This window comes from Lissotriton vulgaris, chromosome 9 (assembly GCF_964263255.1).
Source record: "Lissotriton vulgaris chromosome 9, aLisVul1.2, whole genome shotgun sequence".
Taxonomy (NCBI): Eukaryota; Metazoa; Chordata; class Amphibia; order Caudata; family Salamandridae; genus Lissotriton; species Lissotriton vulgaris.
The window spans coordinates 389,713,182-389,727,710 of NC_141697.1; the positions used below are offsets into that span (position 1 = coordinate 389,713,182).

At 43.1% G+C, this 14,529-nt stretch overlaps 1 protein-coding gene across 1 annotated transcript in view; it reads left to right on the forward strand.

Annotated features, from left to right (window-relative positions):
- Positions 1 to 14,529, forward strand: part of HHIPL1 (HHIP like 1) — a 154,386-nt gene that overhangs the window by 72,070 nt on the left and 67,787 nt on the right. The window contains exon 5 of the mRNA XM_086937760.1: positions 13,459 to 13,585. Coding sequence (XP_086793886.1) covers positions 13,459 to 13,585 — 127 coding nt within the window. The remainder of the gene's footprint in view (positions 1 to 13,458; positions 13,586 to 14,529) is intronic.

The window sequence follows — 14,529 nt, forward strand, 5'->3', positions numbered from 1 at the left end:
GAATCGATCTCTATTGCAAACTCTGGTGATTTTCCAAAGATAGTTTTCCATTCTATTCCCATATTCTCTCTCAGCCATTAAAGCTCTCCTCACACTTCTTGAGTCAGGACCACCTTGCCTCCTAAACAAAAAACACTTGTGCAGACTGCTTGTCTTTGTTCACTGCAGTAGTACAGAGGCCCCAATACATAGCCTGAATCGATGCAGATATAAAACATATTGTGCTTGCCAGATTTCTTAAAGTTATCAACTCTTTCCTCAAAATGTAAGAAACCTTGCTGTATTTTCTTTAATGGGACTCTCAGATCCCTCCCTATTCTGACCGAGAAACTTATCATTTAGGTATCCAACCTCCCCATGCTGATTGGTCTTCAGCATCCATCTTTCATGATCATTGCCTCACCATTCCCTAGAGGCTCTCATGTTTTTTCTTATAACTTGCTATGTGTTGTGTGTGTATTCCATAGGCCGTCAGTACACACCAAGTGAATGTCCAAAAGAGCCTAGATTGAATTAACTCATTACTTCCTGGATTCTTGACGTTCTGAGCATACACCCCTTCTTCTAAAAAAACTCGTTATGCATACTTCCATTATTCATATAAAAAAATATATTTCTTTCCCTGCTGTCAAATTAATCCTTGTTAGGATAAACCTCCTTTTCCTTTAAGCCAGCTTTGGCTCTGACTCTCTTTGTTCCTCTAGGGACACCTTTTATCTGCATTGTGCAATAACCACCCTTTTTCACAATCTCATTCTCCTCATTTACATATTGTCCTCCTTTCAGTTTCCAAGATGTTTCCTTTTTTCCGTTCATGTCCATCTGCAAAAAATCTTCGCAAGATGGCTCCCCTCTTTTCCTTTCTTCAGTTGTCCGTAAAGGAGGCCCCTATTTCTCTATTCACAAGGCACCACATCCTCTCTTCCCAAGCCACCTGGCCAATCAACACGTTTTCTTGTGATTCTAATTCTGCTATCATCTGTATATTGAAAGTATACATTAATTTCCCTCATTTTAACTTGTATTCGCTTATATAGGTTTTAAGTTATCTCCGTTTTTTGGCAAGGATGTTCGTTTGACATCCATTCAGCAATTAGCTGTCATTTATGTCCCTTCATGGAAGAGTTCATAACGTTACTCTACTTTTAACAAACAGAACAATCCCCAATCTATAATGGTGTCAAGGTCTGGCTGGATTTCGTTGTAGTGTTTTGTGATGACAGCTAAAGCATCCCGTGATGCTGGTGATGCTGAGACCTGTGACTGGCAAATCTGTTCTCAATGAGTGCAACCTTCCCCAGTAATGCTAGTGTCCGCACAGGAATAAAGGACCCACCTGAAGCAAAACTGGGAGATTCATACATACTGCATCTCCTGCACCTACCTGTAAATGGCTCACTAGGGGCTAATTGTGCAACTGTAAGAAACCTTCAGGTAAGGTTTTTTTTTGTTTTGTTTATTTCCGAATTGAAAAAATCCCAAAATGAGAAACGCCTTTCTGGAAATTAAACCTAATTAATTTCCATATACTGGAAATCCTCACGCCTTACTTTACTCGCAACACATGTCCCTTTAAACTCCATTAAAGAAAAAACATCACACTTTATCAAAATATACACCCTCAGACTACACAGTCACTCAGCAGACAAAGGAAGTAGGGAGGTCAAAGAGCAGCATTCTAAAGGGAAAGTGAGTTGAAAGAAGGGGTCTTAATTGAATAAACATTCTAGTATAAGAAGTTAGCTAGACCCTAATTTCTGTTTTTCTTTAAAGATGCTGCTGTAAGTTGTGTCATCATCCATAATGTTAGCCTCTGGATACCATTAAATAAAGGAATTCTTTAGCGCTCTTCAATATTGTCTAGCTGTTTGAATTTAAACCGGATTTTAAATCTTGTCAGTGATTGTGGGCTGTGCATAAAAGCGATAACATTGGAAAGCTGGCTGTTAGTATGTTAACCTAAAAGTATTTTTCTATTAATTGTTAATGAAGTAAACCCTAATGACGGTTTTATTTTAGTATGAAAGCGTTTGCAGGGGCCGAGTCCCTTGTCTGACATCCATTCTGCTGCCCGAATTGCGAGGGTCTCTACTGCCCTGAACTTACTGGCACAGCGGCCGGGCTTTGCCCCGACAAACCGCACTTCCTGACGACCGGCCGGGCTTTGCTCCGCCGGTCAACTACTACATCTCCCAGCAGCCTCCAGGGGGGAGGCGCCTACGACGAGGAACAGCGCGCCAGGCGGCGCATAAAGCGTTTGCAGGGGCCGAGTCCCTTGTCTGACATCCATTCTGCTGCCCGAATTGCGAGGGTCTCTACTGCCCTGAACTTACTGGCACAGCGGCCGGGCTTTGCCCCGACAAACCGCACTTCCTGACGACCGGCCGGGCTTTGCTCCGCCGGTCAACTACTACATCTCCCAGCAGCCTCCAGGGGGGAGGCGCCTACGACGAGGAACAGCGCGCCAGGCGGCGCATAAAGCGTTTGCAGGGGCCGAGTCCCTTGTCTGACATCCATTCTGCTGCCCGAATTGCGAGGGTCTCTACTGCCCTGAACTTACTGGCACAGCGGCCGGGCTTTGCCCCGACAAACCGCACTTCCTGACGACCGGCCGGGCTTTGCTCCGCCGGTCAACTACTACATCTCCCAGCAGCCTCCAGGGGGGAGGCGCCTACGACGAGGAACAGCGCGCCAGGCGGCGCATAAAGCGTTTGCAGGGGCCGAGTCCCTTGTCTGACATCCATTCTGCTGCCCGAATTGCGAGGGTCTCTACTGCCCTGAACTTACTGGCACAGCGGCCGGGCTTTGCCCCGACAAACCGCACTTCCTGACGACCGGCCGGGCTTTGCTCCGCCGGTCAACTACTACATCTCCCAGCAGCCTCCAGGGGGGAGGCGCCTACGACGAGGAACAGCGCGCCAGGCGGCGCATAAAGCGTTTGCAGGGGCCGAGTCCCTTGTCTGACATCCATTCTGCTGCCCGAATTGCGAGGGTCTCTACTGCCCTGAACTTACTGGCACAGCGGCCGGGCTTTGCCCCGACAAACCGCACTTCCTGACGACCGGCCGGGCTTTGCTCCGCCGGTCAACTACTATATCTCCCAGCAGCCTCCAGGGGGGAGGCGCCTACGACGAGGAACAGCGCGCCAGGCGGCGCATAAAGCGTTTGCAGGGGCCGAGTCCCTTGTCTGACATCCATTCTGCTGCCCGAATTGCGAGGGTCTCTACTGCCCTGAACTTACTGGCACAGCGGCCGGGCTTTGCCCCGACAAACCGCACTTCCTGACGACCGGCCGGGCTTTGCTCCGCCGGTCAACTACTACATCTCCCAGCAGCCTCCAGGGGGGAGGCGCCTACGACGAGGAACAGCGCGCCAGGCGGCAAAGCAGGTCCCTCGTCCCGCGAGGACGCGCGCGGGACGGCCGGACGAAGGCCGGACAAAGGGCGGGCCGTCTGAGGCCGTCCGAGGTCGGACAAGGTTGGGTTGGGCTAGGTCCCTTATTCTGTGGTGTTCGTAAACGTTGTGTTATTACATCTGGCAAATCTGGTGATCCTCACAAGTGTGTATTGTAGAAGCTGTGCACATATTTCATCATGCCGGTTAAAAAGGCAGTTACTTCTAGTAATTCTATCGAGAATTATCTTGTACAGGTTGTTGAAAGAATCAATAGTGATAGGAGATCCTCTCTTGGTATAGATCTGACTACCCAATCCTCCCTTACTGATATTGATTCAGATGATCCTTTTGGTCTTCAGATTAACACCTGCTCTAACGGCGTAATGCCTGATCCTGCCCCTGATACCAGCATTATTCAGCCTAGTGGTATTGTAGCTGGAATTGTAGACCGCAGTATTGATGAGGTATTGGTAGAGATCGCTAATAGTAGCGAACCCCTGATTTCCCCCTCAGCTCCTATCTTAGTTGCAGGGAAACGGGAGGGCTTAAGGTCAGCTAAGAACAGAGTAGTAAACCCACCTAGGAAACAGTCAGAGGAAGAGGAGCTTGATTTGACCAACGAGGCTTCTCTTACACTTTCTAACGCCCAATTCAACAGACTATTGTCTCTGATTGATAATAAAATTAAAGGTGCGGTTAAACCTCTTGTCAGTAAAATAGACAAGTTAACATCTGAGGTTAGCCGATTAGAAGGACTATTAAAAGATACTGTGAGTGAGATGGATAAGATCCCAGAAAATGTTTCTACCAGGATTAAGGACATCCTAAGCAAACCAGACACAACTGATAGCAGCGGATTGGTCTCCACTTCCGTCCCAAATCCTCAACTGGTAACTAGGTGCGTCCCGGCTGGTGATGCTTCTAATGTTTTCATCCCAGTTCCCGACACTGAAGACCAAGCTGCGGTAAAAGGATCTTTCGAGCTTGTAGTAGAAGCCTCCCCACTAGTACTTGTTCTCGCCAACGTACCACCATTGGCCCACGATGAGAGGGAAACAACATCTTCCCTAATTAACAAATCCTTATCGTGGCTGACCAACAATATGGTTATTTCTCCCTGGGGTAAGCAACAACTTGCAGAAGAGCTTGTTAAAGCGAGAAGGGTACAGTGGATTGGGGACAGAGCGAAAAAGTTTAAGGGGGAGTGTGTTGTCCTACATTTTTCCGACCCAGGGGTTTTACCTAATATTTTGCCCAACATTTTCCCACCACAACGGAGATCCACCTCAATTGTCCCACTGACTTTGGACTTCTTTTACCCAAGAAAGGGAAGCGGGCCTAACCCTAGTATTCTAAGAACCAAATGGAACATTGTGACAAAGAGGGGGAGGAAGGATGTTGCTTCAGTGGATTGGGGATTGGGGTTGGAAAATCGATTCTCTGCACTATCGAATCTAAATGCTTGCGACTGACAACCACTTAGTAGCAATTCTTTGATTTTGTCTGATTGTGATGGAGGTATTGTTGAAGGGGTTGGTAATGTTGTTAAAGATTGTATTTGGGGGAATTCCTCTGTGGAGATAGTAGCCCCCACCAACGGAAATAATAGTGTGCAGAACTCTGGTGGTACGGAGAGTCACGAGACTATCATAAACCCTTGTTCTCTTTTGATATCTAGCTCAGGGAAGCTTTTGTCCTGGAACATAGCTGGACTATGTTCTAGGATGGATTGTGCTGACTGGTTGGGATTCATTAATAAATACGATCTATGTATCTTTCAAGAGACTTGGGCATGTGACCCTATCTTTGCCCTGGGGTATATAAATTTTTATGTTCCTGCCACCAAGGGCCCTAAAGGTCGGCCAATGGGGGGCCTTACCATATGGATCAGGCAGTCTCTGAAAACCATAGTAAAATGTGTGGAGCTTGACCATAAAGATATTCAGCTTATCAGATTGACCAGTGATGTATCCATCACCATAGACATTTATAATATCTATGCTAGAGGTGGCAGTAAAGGTAAATCAGAGGTTCTTTTGAGTCTTTTCAATTTTCTTGAGACTCATTCTGCAGGTAAAAATATTCTAATTGCAGGCGATTTAAATCGCACATTCGAACCCCTTATCACTGGCGACTCTCCTCTTGGAGCAGAGGAAGATAAGCTTTGGAATATCCCCATATTAGAATCACCACCAATAACTCGCTGGACATCTGACATATTAGGCTTGAACGCAATGTGTCTTGAGCACGGGCTGCGAGCCCTGAACGGTCGAACTAAATCAGACCGTGTTCCTGCTATGACTTTTAACAATGGGCGTAATAAAAGTCGAATCGACTATGTCATCTGTAGTACGTCATTATGGTCATCTCTCAATGACATGGTAGTAATAACCAGGCCAGAAAGCGACCACGACCCTTTATGTGTCTCACACAAATGGTGGACATCTAAAGAAATTATTCACAACCTCTCAGATGAATTTCTGCCTCCAACGATTCTACCATCTAACAATATGCGTAGGTTAAGGTGGGCAGGTGTCAAGGCAGACCAACAGACCCTTGCAAAAATAAGTGCTGCGGCTGACAAGGCCATCATGGCATTGGAGAATGTAGACGGGTGTTCCCAGGGCAATGAGGATATCATAAATGCACATACTATTCTCTTTACGGAAGTCAAAGGCTTCTTTGTGAAACCTGTGAACAAGAGGGCCTGCCCTTGCAAATCAGCAAAATGGTATAACCCTGCCTGCAGGACGGCAAGAATAAAACTAGGAGCTGCAATTAAAGGTAAAAATTTGGATGGGATCCGTTCAGCTAGGAAGTACTACAAAAATTGTATTGTAAGGGCTAAAAGAGACTGGGACGAAGAATACTGGCAGAAGCTAAAGGATGCAAGTGATCGTAAACATTCCAGACTCTTTTGGCATATTGTCAAATGGGGTCATGATAGGCCTCCAGAAACTCCCAATAACAACGTCTCCCATGATGCGTGGGTTAAATTTTTCAGTGAGCAGTACTCCTCCAGGGATCAACTTTCTAATAGTGTAAGTCTAAAGTACCTCTATGCAGATGATGACATCTTTGTGCAAAGTGAAGTACTGTCCGCCCTGAAATCTGTTCACCCTGGCAGAGCTCCGGGTATAGATGGAGTCCCTGCGGATGTCTTTCTAAATGACACCGACAGGTGGAGTAAATATATCTGCCTTTTATTGAATCATATTGCCAAGGGAGCAGAAATCCCGGCATCATGGCGTGGTGCTGTTATTATTCCAGTATATAAAAAGGGAGACCGTGCCCAACCTTGCAATTACCGCCCAATTAGCTTAATCGACACAGTCCAAAAAGTTGTTGGACGTGTAATTATCAACAATTTGTTAGATTGGGCTGAGGAGCAGAATGTTTTATCCCCCTTCCAGGCTGGGTTCCGCAGGGCAACTAGCACTGTGGACCAGGTCTTCCGTTTTCAATTGATACAATGGAGGACCGTGGTACTGGGAGGATGCAGCCTTTACGCAGCGTTTGTTGACCTGCGGGCTGCATTCGACCTGGTGCCAAGGGCAAAATTGTGGGAGGTCCTTGCAGCTCTAGGGGTCCCAAAGATTATTCTAACGATGATTATGAGACTCCACGAGGGCACTTATGCCAAAATCCAATGGGGTGGCTATGGCAACGACACTATTGATTTTCCAGTCGCCAGAGGCGTCCGTCAGGGTTGCTCAATGGCACCAACACTTTTCACTCTTTTTATTAATGGAGTCGTTGCCCGCATGCAATCGCAGGTAGTGGATGCTCCTTCCCTTGCAGGTGCAAAAGTTCCTATTTTAATGTTTGCAGACGACACCCTAATTTTATCAAAATCCCCCAGCGGTCTCCAAAAGGCTTTGGTAATTTTTGACAAATTTTGCAGCGACCATGGTCTGGAGGTCAACGCCGATAAAACAAAGCTCATGGCTTTTAATCCATGTAGAAATTTTAAATCTAAAATAACCATGAGTGGGCGTTGCCTCGAAGTAGTAAACTCTTTTACCTACCTGGGTATTCATATTTCAAATGACAACAGATGGAACCAACATATAAACATCGCAGTTTTAAGACATAAACAACTGGCTGGTACCATCATTAAGGAGCATTTTAAATCTCTGACAAAACCAATCAAACCTCCTTTGATCATATATGAGGCCAAGGCCGTGGGGTCTGCCCTGTATGGGGCTGAGCTGTGGGGTCAAGAAAATCTTCTGGACCTTCAGGTCTCAGAAAATAATTTCCTTCGTAAACTTACAGGTACCCCACAGAGTAGTCCCCTTTTGCCTCTTAGATATGATCTCGGTAGGAAAGAAATATCGGTAATGTGCAAATTACGTCCAATATTATACTGGCGTAGAATCTGGACCACCCCTGAGTTGTCGCAATACGCAGCTGGGTTCGCTGATGTCATCAAAGCAGACCGATTTCACAAAATCAAATGGTTTAGATTTTTAAAAGCAGCATTAGGCGAACTAGGGTTAAGTGAACTGTGGTCCGACCCAACTGGGTCGTCCTTCCCCACTAAGGAATTTATAAAAAATCTTTTCTGGGAACAGGTAGAAAACAGGAGTCTTCTTAGTAACAACCATGGGTCTATGACGGTTATTTTTCTTGAAGCTAAGCTCTTCCCCATGTATGAAATCTATTGGGATTTAATAACGAAACCCTTGGATAGGAAACTGTTTTTCCAAATGAGGGCTGGCTCTCTACCTCTGTGTAATCTAACTGCAAAATGGAGAGAGGGAAGTCCAGCTCTATGCCCAGTCTGTGGGGAAGGAAAGGAAACGTTGGGTCATTTTTTGTTCTCTTGTTATGCATATTCTGTTCCTAGACGTGTTTGGTTGGCTCCTATGTCTAGAAATCTGGGTACTAAAAGCAGCATGGTAGCCTTACGTATAATAAAAACTACTTCCTTAAATTGGATTACCATAGCGACCGCAAAGTTTTTGGGGTGGTCGTGGGTAATTAGGCAGAGATTGCTAGTAGGGTAACTACTCTCTGCTTAGTTGAACAGAGATTGCTAGATCATCTACTCTCTGATCCCCATGCGGGGTGTCTGATCTGTTAATCTATTTTTATCATGCGAACTTTGCACTTTCTGTCAATATATATTTGTTAAATGAATTTTTAATTGTCTTTTAAAATGTATCGTGCTAAAGTCATATTCGAAACTGTAATTTAATTGTATTTTTATTATGTGTTTGTTTGTCTGCTTTTATGAGTAATACTCGAATAAAGCACTTTTGAATTGAATTTTAGTATGAGACCTGAACAAAATTACAGCTTGTGCATTTGCATGTTGAATGCACCACAGGTTCAATTTATTGTCAACCATTAGCATTTTAAGAGGTTTTGGTTTAAGATTCATCTGTGACGGCTACATTCAACCAGACTAGGCAATTGTGTTCTTTCTACTTTGCCTTTTGTGCAGTTTTGTTTAAAAGTTAATTTCACAGTAGCAAATGCATTATTCACAGCCACAGGAGTGTACCAAATGCAGAAGTGCAGTGCCTACCCTTTAGTCAGCCGGATACATGGTTTCAAGGCCTGGGTTACTTAATAAAAAAAGAGAATTAATCGTTGTATGCAACTTCCACTACTGTATTTTATTAGGGAGAAGCTAAGCACATATTTGGACAGAACTATATACAGTTTAATACTCATTCAGATGTCAAATACGTTCATGTGTTTTCCAAAATGAACACAATTAAAACCTTGTATTTTATAAAACATGACTATATACATTTATTTATACTTGAACCTTGTAATAAAATAAGACAAAACAAAAATGCTGATAATCACTACTGTCTCAATTGGGGCTAGGAAATAAAGCTATATGAATAATGGCCCACCCGGTACTTTTCTAGTTTGTTAACTGTCTGGTGATATAATAAAGAGATCTCATTCTCTGTGGTTGTTTAATGTGAAGTACATTGTTTTTTGGTAGCGGTAGTGTGATATAAAAAATAGAAAATTAAATAAAAAAAGAAAACTCCAGCTCACAATAATTTCCAAGTAAATAAGCCACTTGATGATAATTAGCCAGCAGAAAGACAACTTGGCAGGACTGCGTGTTGAATGCCTCTGTAGCGTACTAGATCAGCCCTAAATGTAAAAGTTTATTGTGGCATTTTATGAATACATAGTATAAGATAAAATGAGCACCCTTGGTGAAGCACAAATTGTATATTAATCATTAAATCTGGCATAGTTATCAATAATTCAGTAGGTGCCAAACTACGGGGCCAAGGGATCTTAGTGGCCCTCTAAACTCCAAATTATACCTGTATTTTAATATCCGAACAATGGACAGGAGAGACCCTATTCCTTGGTTGCAACACAGCCCATGGCACCCTTGCCACACCACTGCATTAAATATACATCCTTGAGGACATTTGGATTTCAAATTGTATTTGCTGCACTTATTGTTAGGAAGCAATTTAGAAAATGATTGCATTTCGAAGATACAAAATCAATCATGTAAATTTCAGCCATGTCACAATAATATAATCGTTTTCTATTTTTACTTTAACCTTATGGCTATTTGATTAGCCCTAGCTTTAATCTTAACAATATGTTTTGCTTTGTCTGAGACATGTTTTTCTCTTCCGATGGTTCCTTGACAATTTTCGATCTATTTCATGTAATGTTTATACATTTTCAATGTATTTATGTAAATCATATCTAGCTAATACGTAATGTTTAGGTTATCATGGGTAGTCCTCTTTAGATCTTACATGACAGGGCAGCTGCCTGCCCATCCTTTGTTCCCAAAATACACATACAATTGGCATTGATTCCACCTAGAGAAATATTTTTCTCTCCTATTATGCTATTGGCCGATATGTGTATCATTCTATGGTAGTTCATGATTGACTACTTTGAATCTAAAAGTACATTGATTCATCCCATACTAAATTGTTTATCTCAGACAGGAATATATTTGTTCTTTTTTTCTCAGCAGCTGGCTTTTTGCTATGTTTAAGCCTGTACTTTAATGCCTGTTTTCCCTTGTCTGCCTTCCTCTTTTCTTCTTTCCTCTGTATCTTTCCTTTTGATTTTACACGTGTGTGTATTTCCCATTGTTTTCCCAGTATTAAATGCTTTCTACATCAGTCTTTTATTAGAACATTGGAATGTTGAGCGCTCCATTGAAGGCAATGGAGTGCTCCGGGCTCCTAATGGCTGGTAGAAGCCCGAAGCATCAACATTCCACTGTTTGAATTAAGGCCTCATGCACTCCGAAGCAATTTCAACCCCCTTGGGCTCCCTGAGGGCTTTGTTTTACTATTTAGAGCATTCTGCCCTCTAGGGGCGGAATGTTCTAATAGCCTTAGAGCCCTCTGTAGTGGGCTCTGCCAGCCATTAAAGGCCCTCTCCCTTGTTAAAGGCCCTCGCCTTTGGCTTGGCCCTATAACACTGGAGCCGGACTTTAATGGCCAGTAAAGCTCACTGTGTAGGGCTCTAAGGCTATATTCATTGTTGGCCCTCTTTAATGTTTCAATGCAAAAAAACGTTTTGCCAAAGCCAACAGGTTTGGCATAATGAACCGATGCAGGCAAATATTGTCACAAACGCTATTTCCATGCATTAGCACATCACAGCTAGATCTATTGGATTTGCCACAGCTTTTTTTTTTCAGGGTCTCCAGATTGGGTACAGGTATGCATTCATCCAGAGAGAAAAGTTCTCTATCTGTAATATGTCTGTCATTTCAGATTTGCAGGTCATCACACAAAATATCACTTTATAAAAATTAGCTATCAGTATACCACAGACTCAAAATAATCTTAAATGCCTACGACACCGAGCTGATTCTCTCACTCCCCAACGAACCCACAGTCACCAAAAATAACTTCCACGACAGGATGACGAATGTTGCCACCTGGATGAAGGAGAGCTGCCTCAAGCTAAACTCAGAGAAGATCGAAGTCCTCATCCTGGGCTTCAACCCCTCTGCCTGGAACGACTCCTGGTGGCCCGCAGATCTTGGACCCCCACCTACAGACCACCCACGAAACGTCAGCATCATCCTGGACTCCTCACTCACCATGAACCGCCAGAACAACGCTGTTTCATCACCCTGCTACCACATGCTACGCCTGCTCCAAAAGATCTTCAAGTGGATCCCCACAGAGTCCAGAAAGACGGTCACCCACGCTCTCATCAGCGGCAGACTCGACTACGGCGAATCACTCTATGCCAGCAACACCCAGAAACTCCTTAAGAAACTTCAGAACGTTCAGAATGGCTCTGCTAGACATATTCTCAATATTCCCTTCCACAGCCACATAGCTGGTCACCTGAGAGACCTCCAGTGGCTCCCATTCAACAAAAGAATCAACTTCAAGTTCCTCACACACACCTACAAAGCACTACACAACACGGGACCTGCATACCTCAACCACGGACTCGCATTCCATGCACCCACCAGAGACCTCAGCTCCGCCCAACTGGCCCTGGCCGATGTCCAACGTATCCGCTAGACCACATGAGGAGGAAGATCCTTCTCCTTGCTTGCAGCAAGGACTTGGAACACCCTGCCTCTCCACCTCCTGGCAATCACCATCACTGCCTCAATTAAGGAAGGGCCTCAAGACCTGGCTCTCCGACTGAACCACAGTACCTTTCGACGGCTCAGCAGTCCCTCCTCCCCCATCCAGACCCTTATGGGTGAGTAGTCGCACTTTACAAGTCACCTGATTGATTCATTCATCCCTAAATGTATGGATGTACCATGTTACAACGCATACCATTACGACTACCTACTGTTACAATGCGACCATTACAACGCATACCATTACAACGCATAGCGCTTTGAGGTGCTGGATAGTGGTAAGTATAATTTACTATTCTAACTCCAGTCCCCGTGGACACTAGGGAAGGTGTTGGATAGTAAATTATACTTATTCCCTATCCTAGAGCGCCCCCCAGCGCAATGCGTTGTAATGGTATGCGTTGTAAAAGTTGCGTTGTAACAGTAGGTAGTTGTAAAAGTTGCGTTGTAACAGGTGTATACCTACATGGAGAGGGTAATATTTTTGTATGCTGCACCATCAGTCCATTCAAGCACGGAAAGGCTTGGGTCCTATTTCTACCTGGACTGGACCACTCTAATAGTAGATAACAATCAAGATGTCCAGATAAACCATTCACAACATATTAATGGTTAAACAAGACCTTAGACTGTGATTCCAGAGTCCTTGTGATTTATTTAACTTAGCTTTAGCATTTATTGAAAACAAGATTATGCAATTTTTTCATTTTATATATCAGGCAACACTGTGTTTGCGTAAGCATTTTCAGATGATGTTCACTCACAATTTTTTTTTTTAAACTTGGACATATTGTGATACAACGCTATGGGCTTACAAGTTTCAAAGGGTGTTGTCTGGGCGGGAAAGGAAGAATGTAGAGCACTCTCTCGAGGCACAACCTATGTTAATCATCCCGATCTTTAGAGTCAACGCGTTTCGAACCCCATCTTGCTGGGGGTTCTCCTCAGGGCTAGGACCTTGTCTTGAGAACTAAAAATAATAACAAATACGTGTTTTAATTACAATGACCCTGTTCTGCATGTTAAACTCTCTCAGTTGTATACTTTCAATAATTAGGTACTTGCATATACGCCGAAGTATCAGGAATTATTTGATCAGGGAAGAATACTTCTTGATGCGTTGTAACTGCGGGTGTTAAAAGAATATATTTTTTTTAATGTTTTGAAACTTGTAGGAAACTTTGCTCTAGCAACGAACAGGAAATGAGGCTCCCATCGTACCTTGATTGAAACAGAAGCGCCAGGGACATTTTAATGAGTACGAGTCTCTATGCTTTGTTCGTTTCCTTTTTCTCGAGTCTTCTTTAATCTGAGGGGGGAGACGAAATTGGCTTTAATTACAGCATTCTTTGTATGGGAGCTAGCTGTATCTGTGCCTGTTTTAGCACTTGGAAAAATTGTACATACAAAAGAATGTGAGTGATAAAAAAGAATCACTATTTCTAATTGTAATTTTAATGCTAGTGTTGTTTTCCCTCTCACAGGTGACGTACTTCCAATTTATGCTTATCCTCACAAACAGGGAAAGTCTGTCACAGGAGGGTACATCTATAGAGGTTGTGAGTTTCCAAATTTAAATGGGCTCTACATATTTGGTGATTTCATGAGTGGGTAAGGAAAATGATTGACCAATTACTGAATTGTATTCCTGTTAACTGTGTCTTAAAGGGATTTGGGTGTCATTCATTTTTGTTTTGCTCTCGGACAGAATAAGTATTTTGGGCTTGATTCACAAAGTCCTCCTAGAAAAAGCCAGAAATGCATTTCTTTGTGTGTATATCTACATTTGGACTGCATTTGACCTGTTCAGAACTGCACAATGAATTAAAAGAGGAAACCCGGGACTCTGCTATTTTTGCAGATTCCCAGGAGTACTCCTATGTATAACTGCACAAATTTAGATTTCTGCCTGAAGAAATGTGACACAACTGTGCATTTGTACTTTAAAAAACTCCTTCTCCTCTGGGGAAATATGTTTCCTCTGAGCATATTCGGAGTGGGAAACTACTTGCGGATTGTTGGTAAATACCTACAAACTGCAGCTGTTTTTTGATAAAGAAATGCAGAGAGAATTTACCTACATTTTCTTTGCTGCGGATTTAGTGATAGTACAATGTGTTTCTTATGTCCAGGTTGCACTAGAGTCTGCGAACTTACATTATCACATGAAACTAGAAATTCTGATCTCTGGCATGGCAATGCACAGGATCAAATCAAGCATTCTCATACTAAATACTATGCACAGGCAATTTCTTATCTATACATATGAGATTTGTTTTCCATAAATATGTAGAGGTCACTTTATAGGTGGATGAAAATAACATAACTATCTGTTACAAAGACCCTTTTTTGTAGCATTTGCTAATTTTTATAATCATCATATATTTGTGACAAAATGTGCAGTAGAAGTAAATGGTAAAGAACTATTTTTGTTGATTACATTAAAAAGTATATGTAATCACATGATCATTGTGCTTCATAAGGTCGGAAATTAAGATGAAGTTAAAGCTGGATGTAATTGTTATTAGAGGAACAAATGGGTTAACATAAAACTA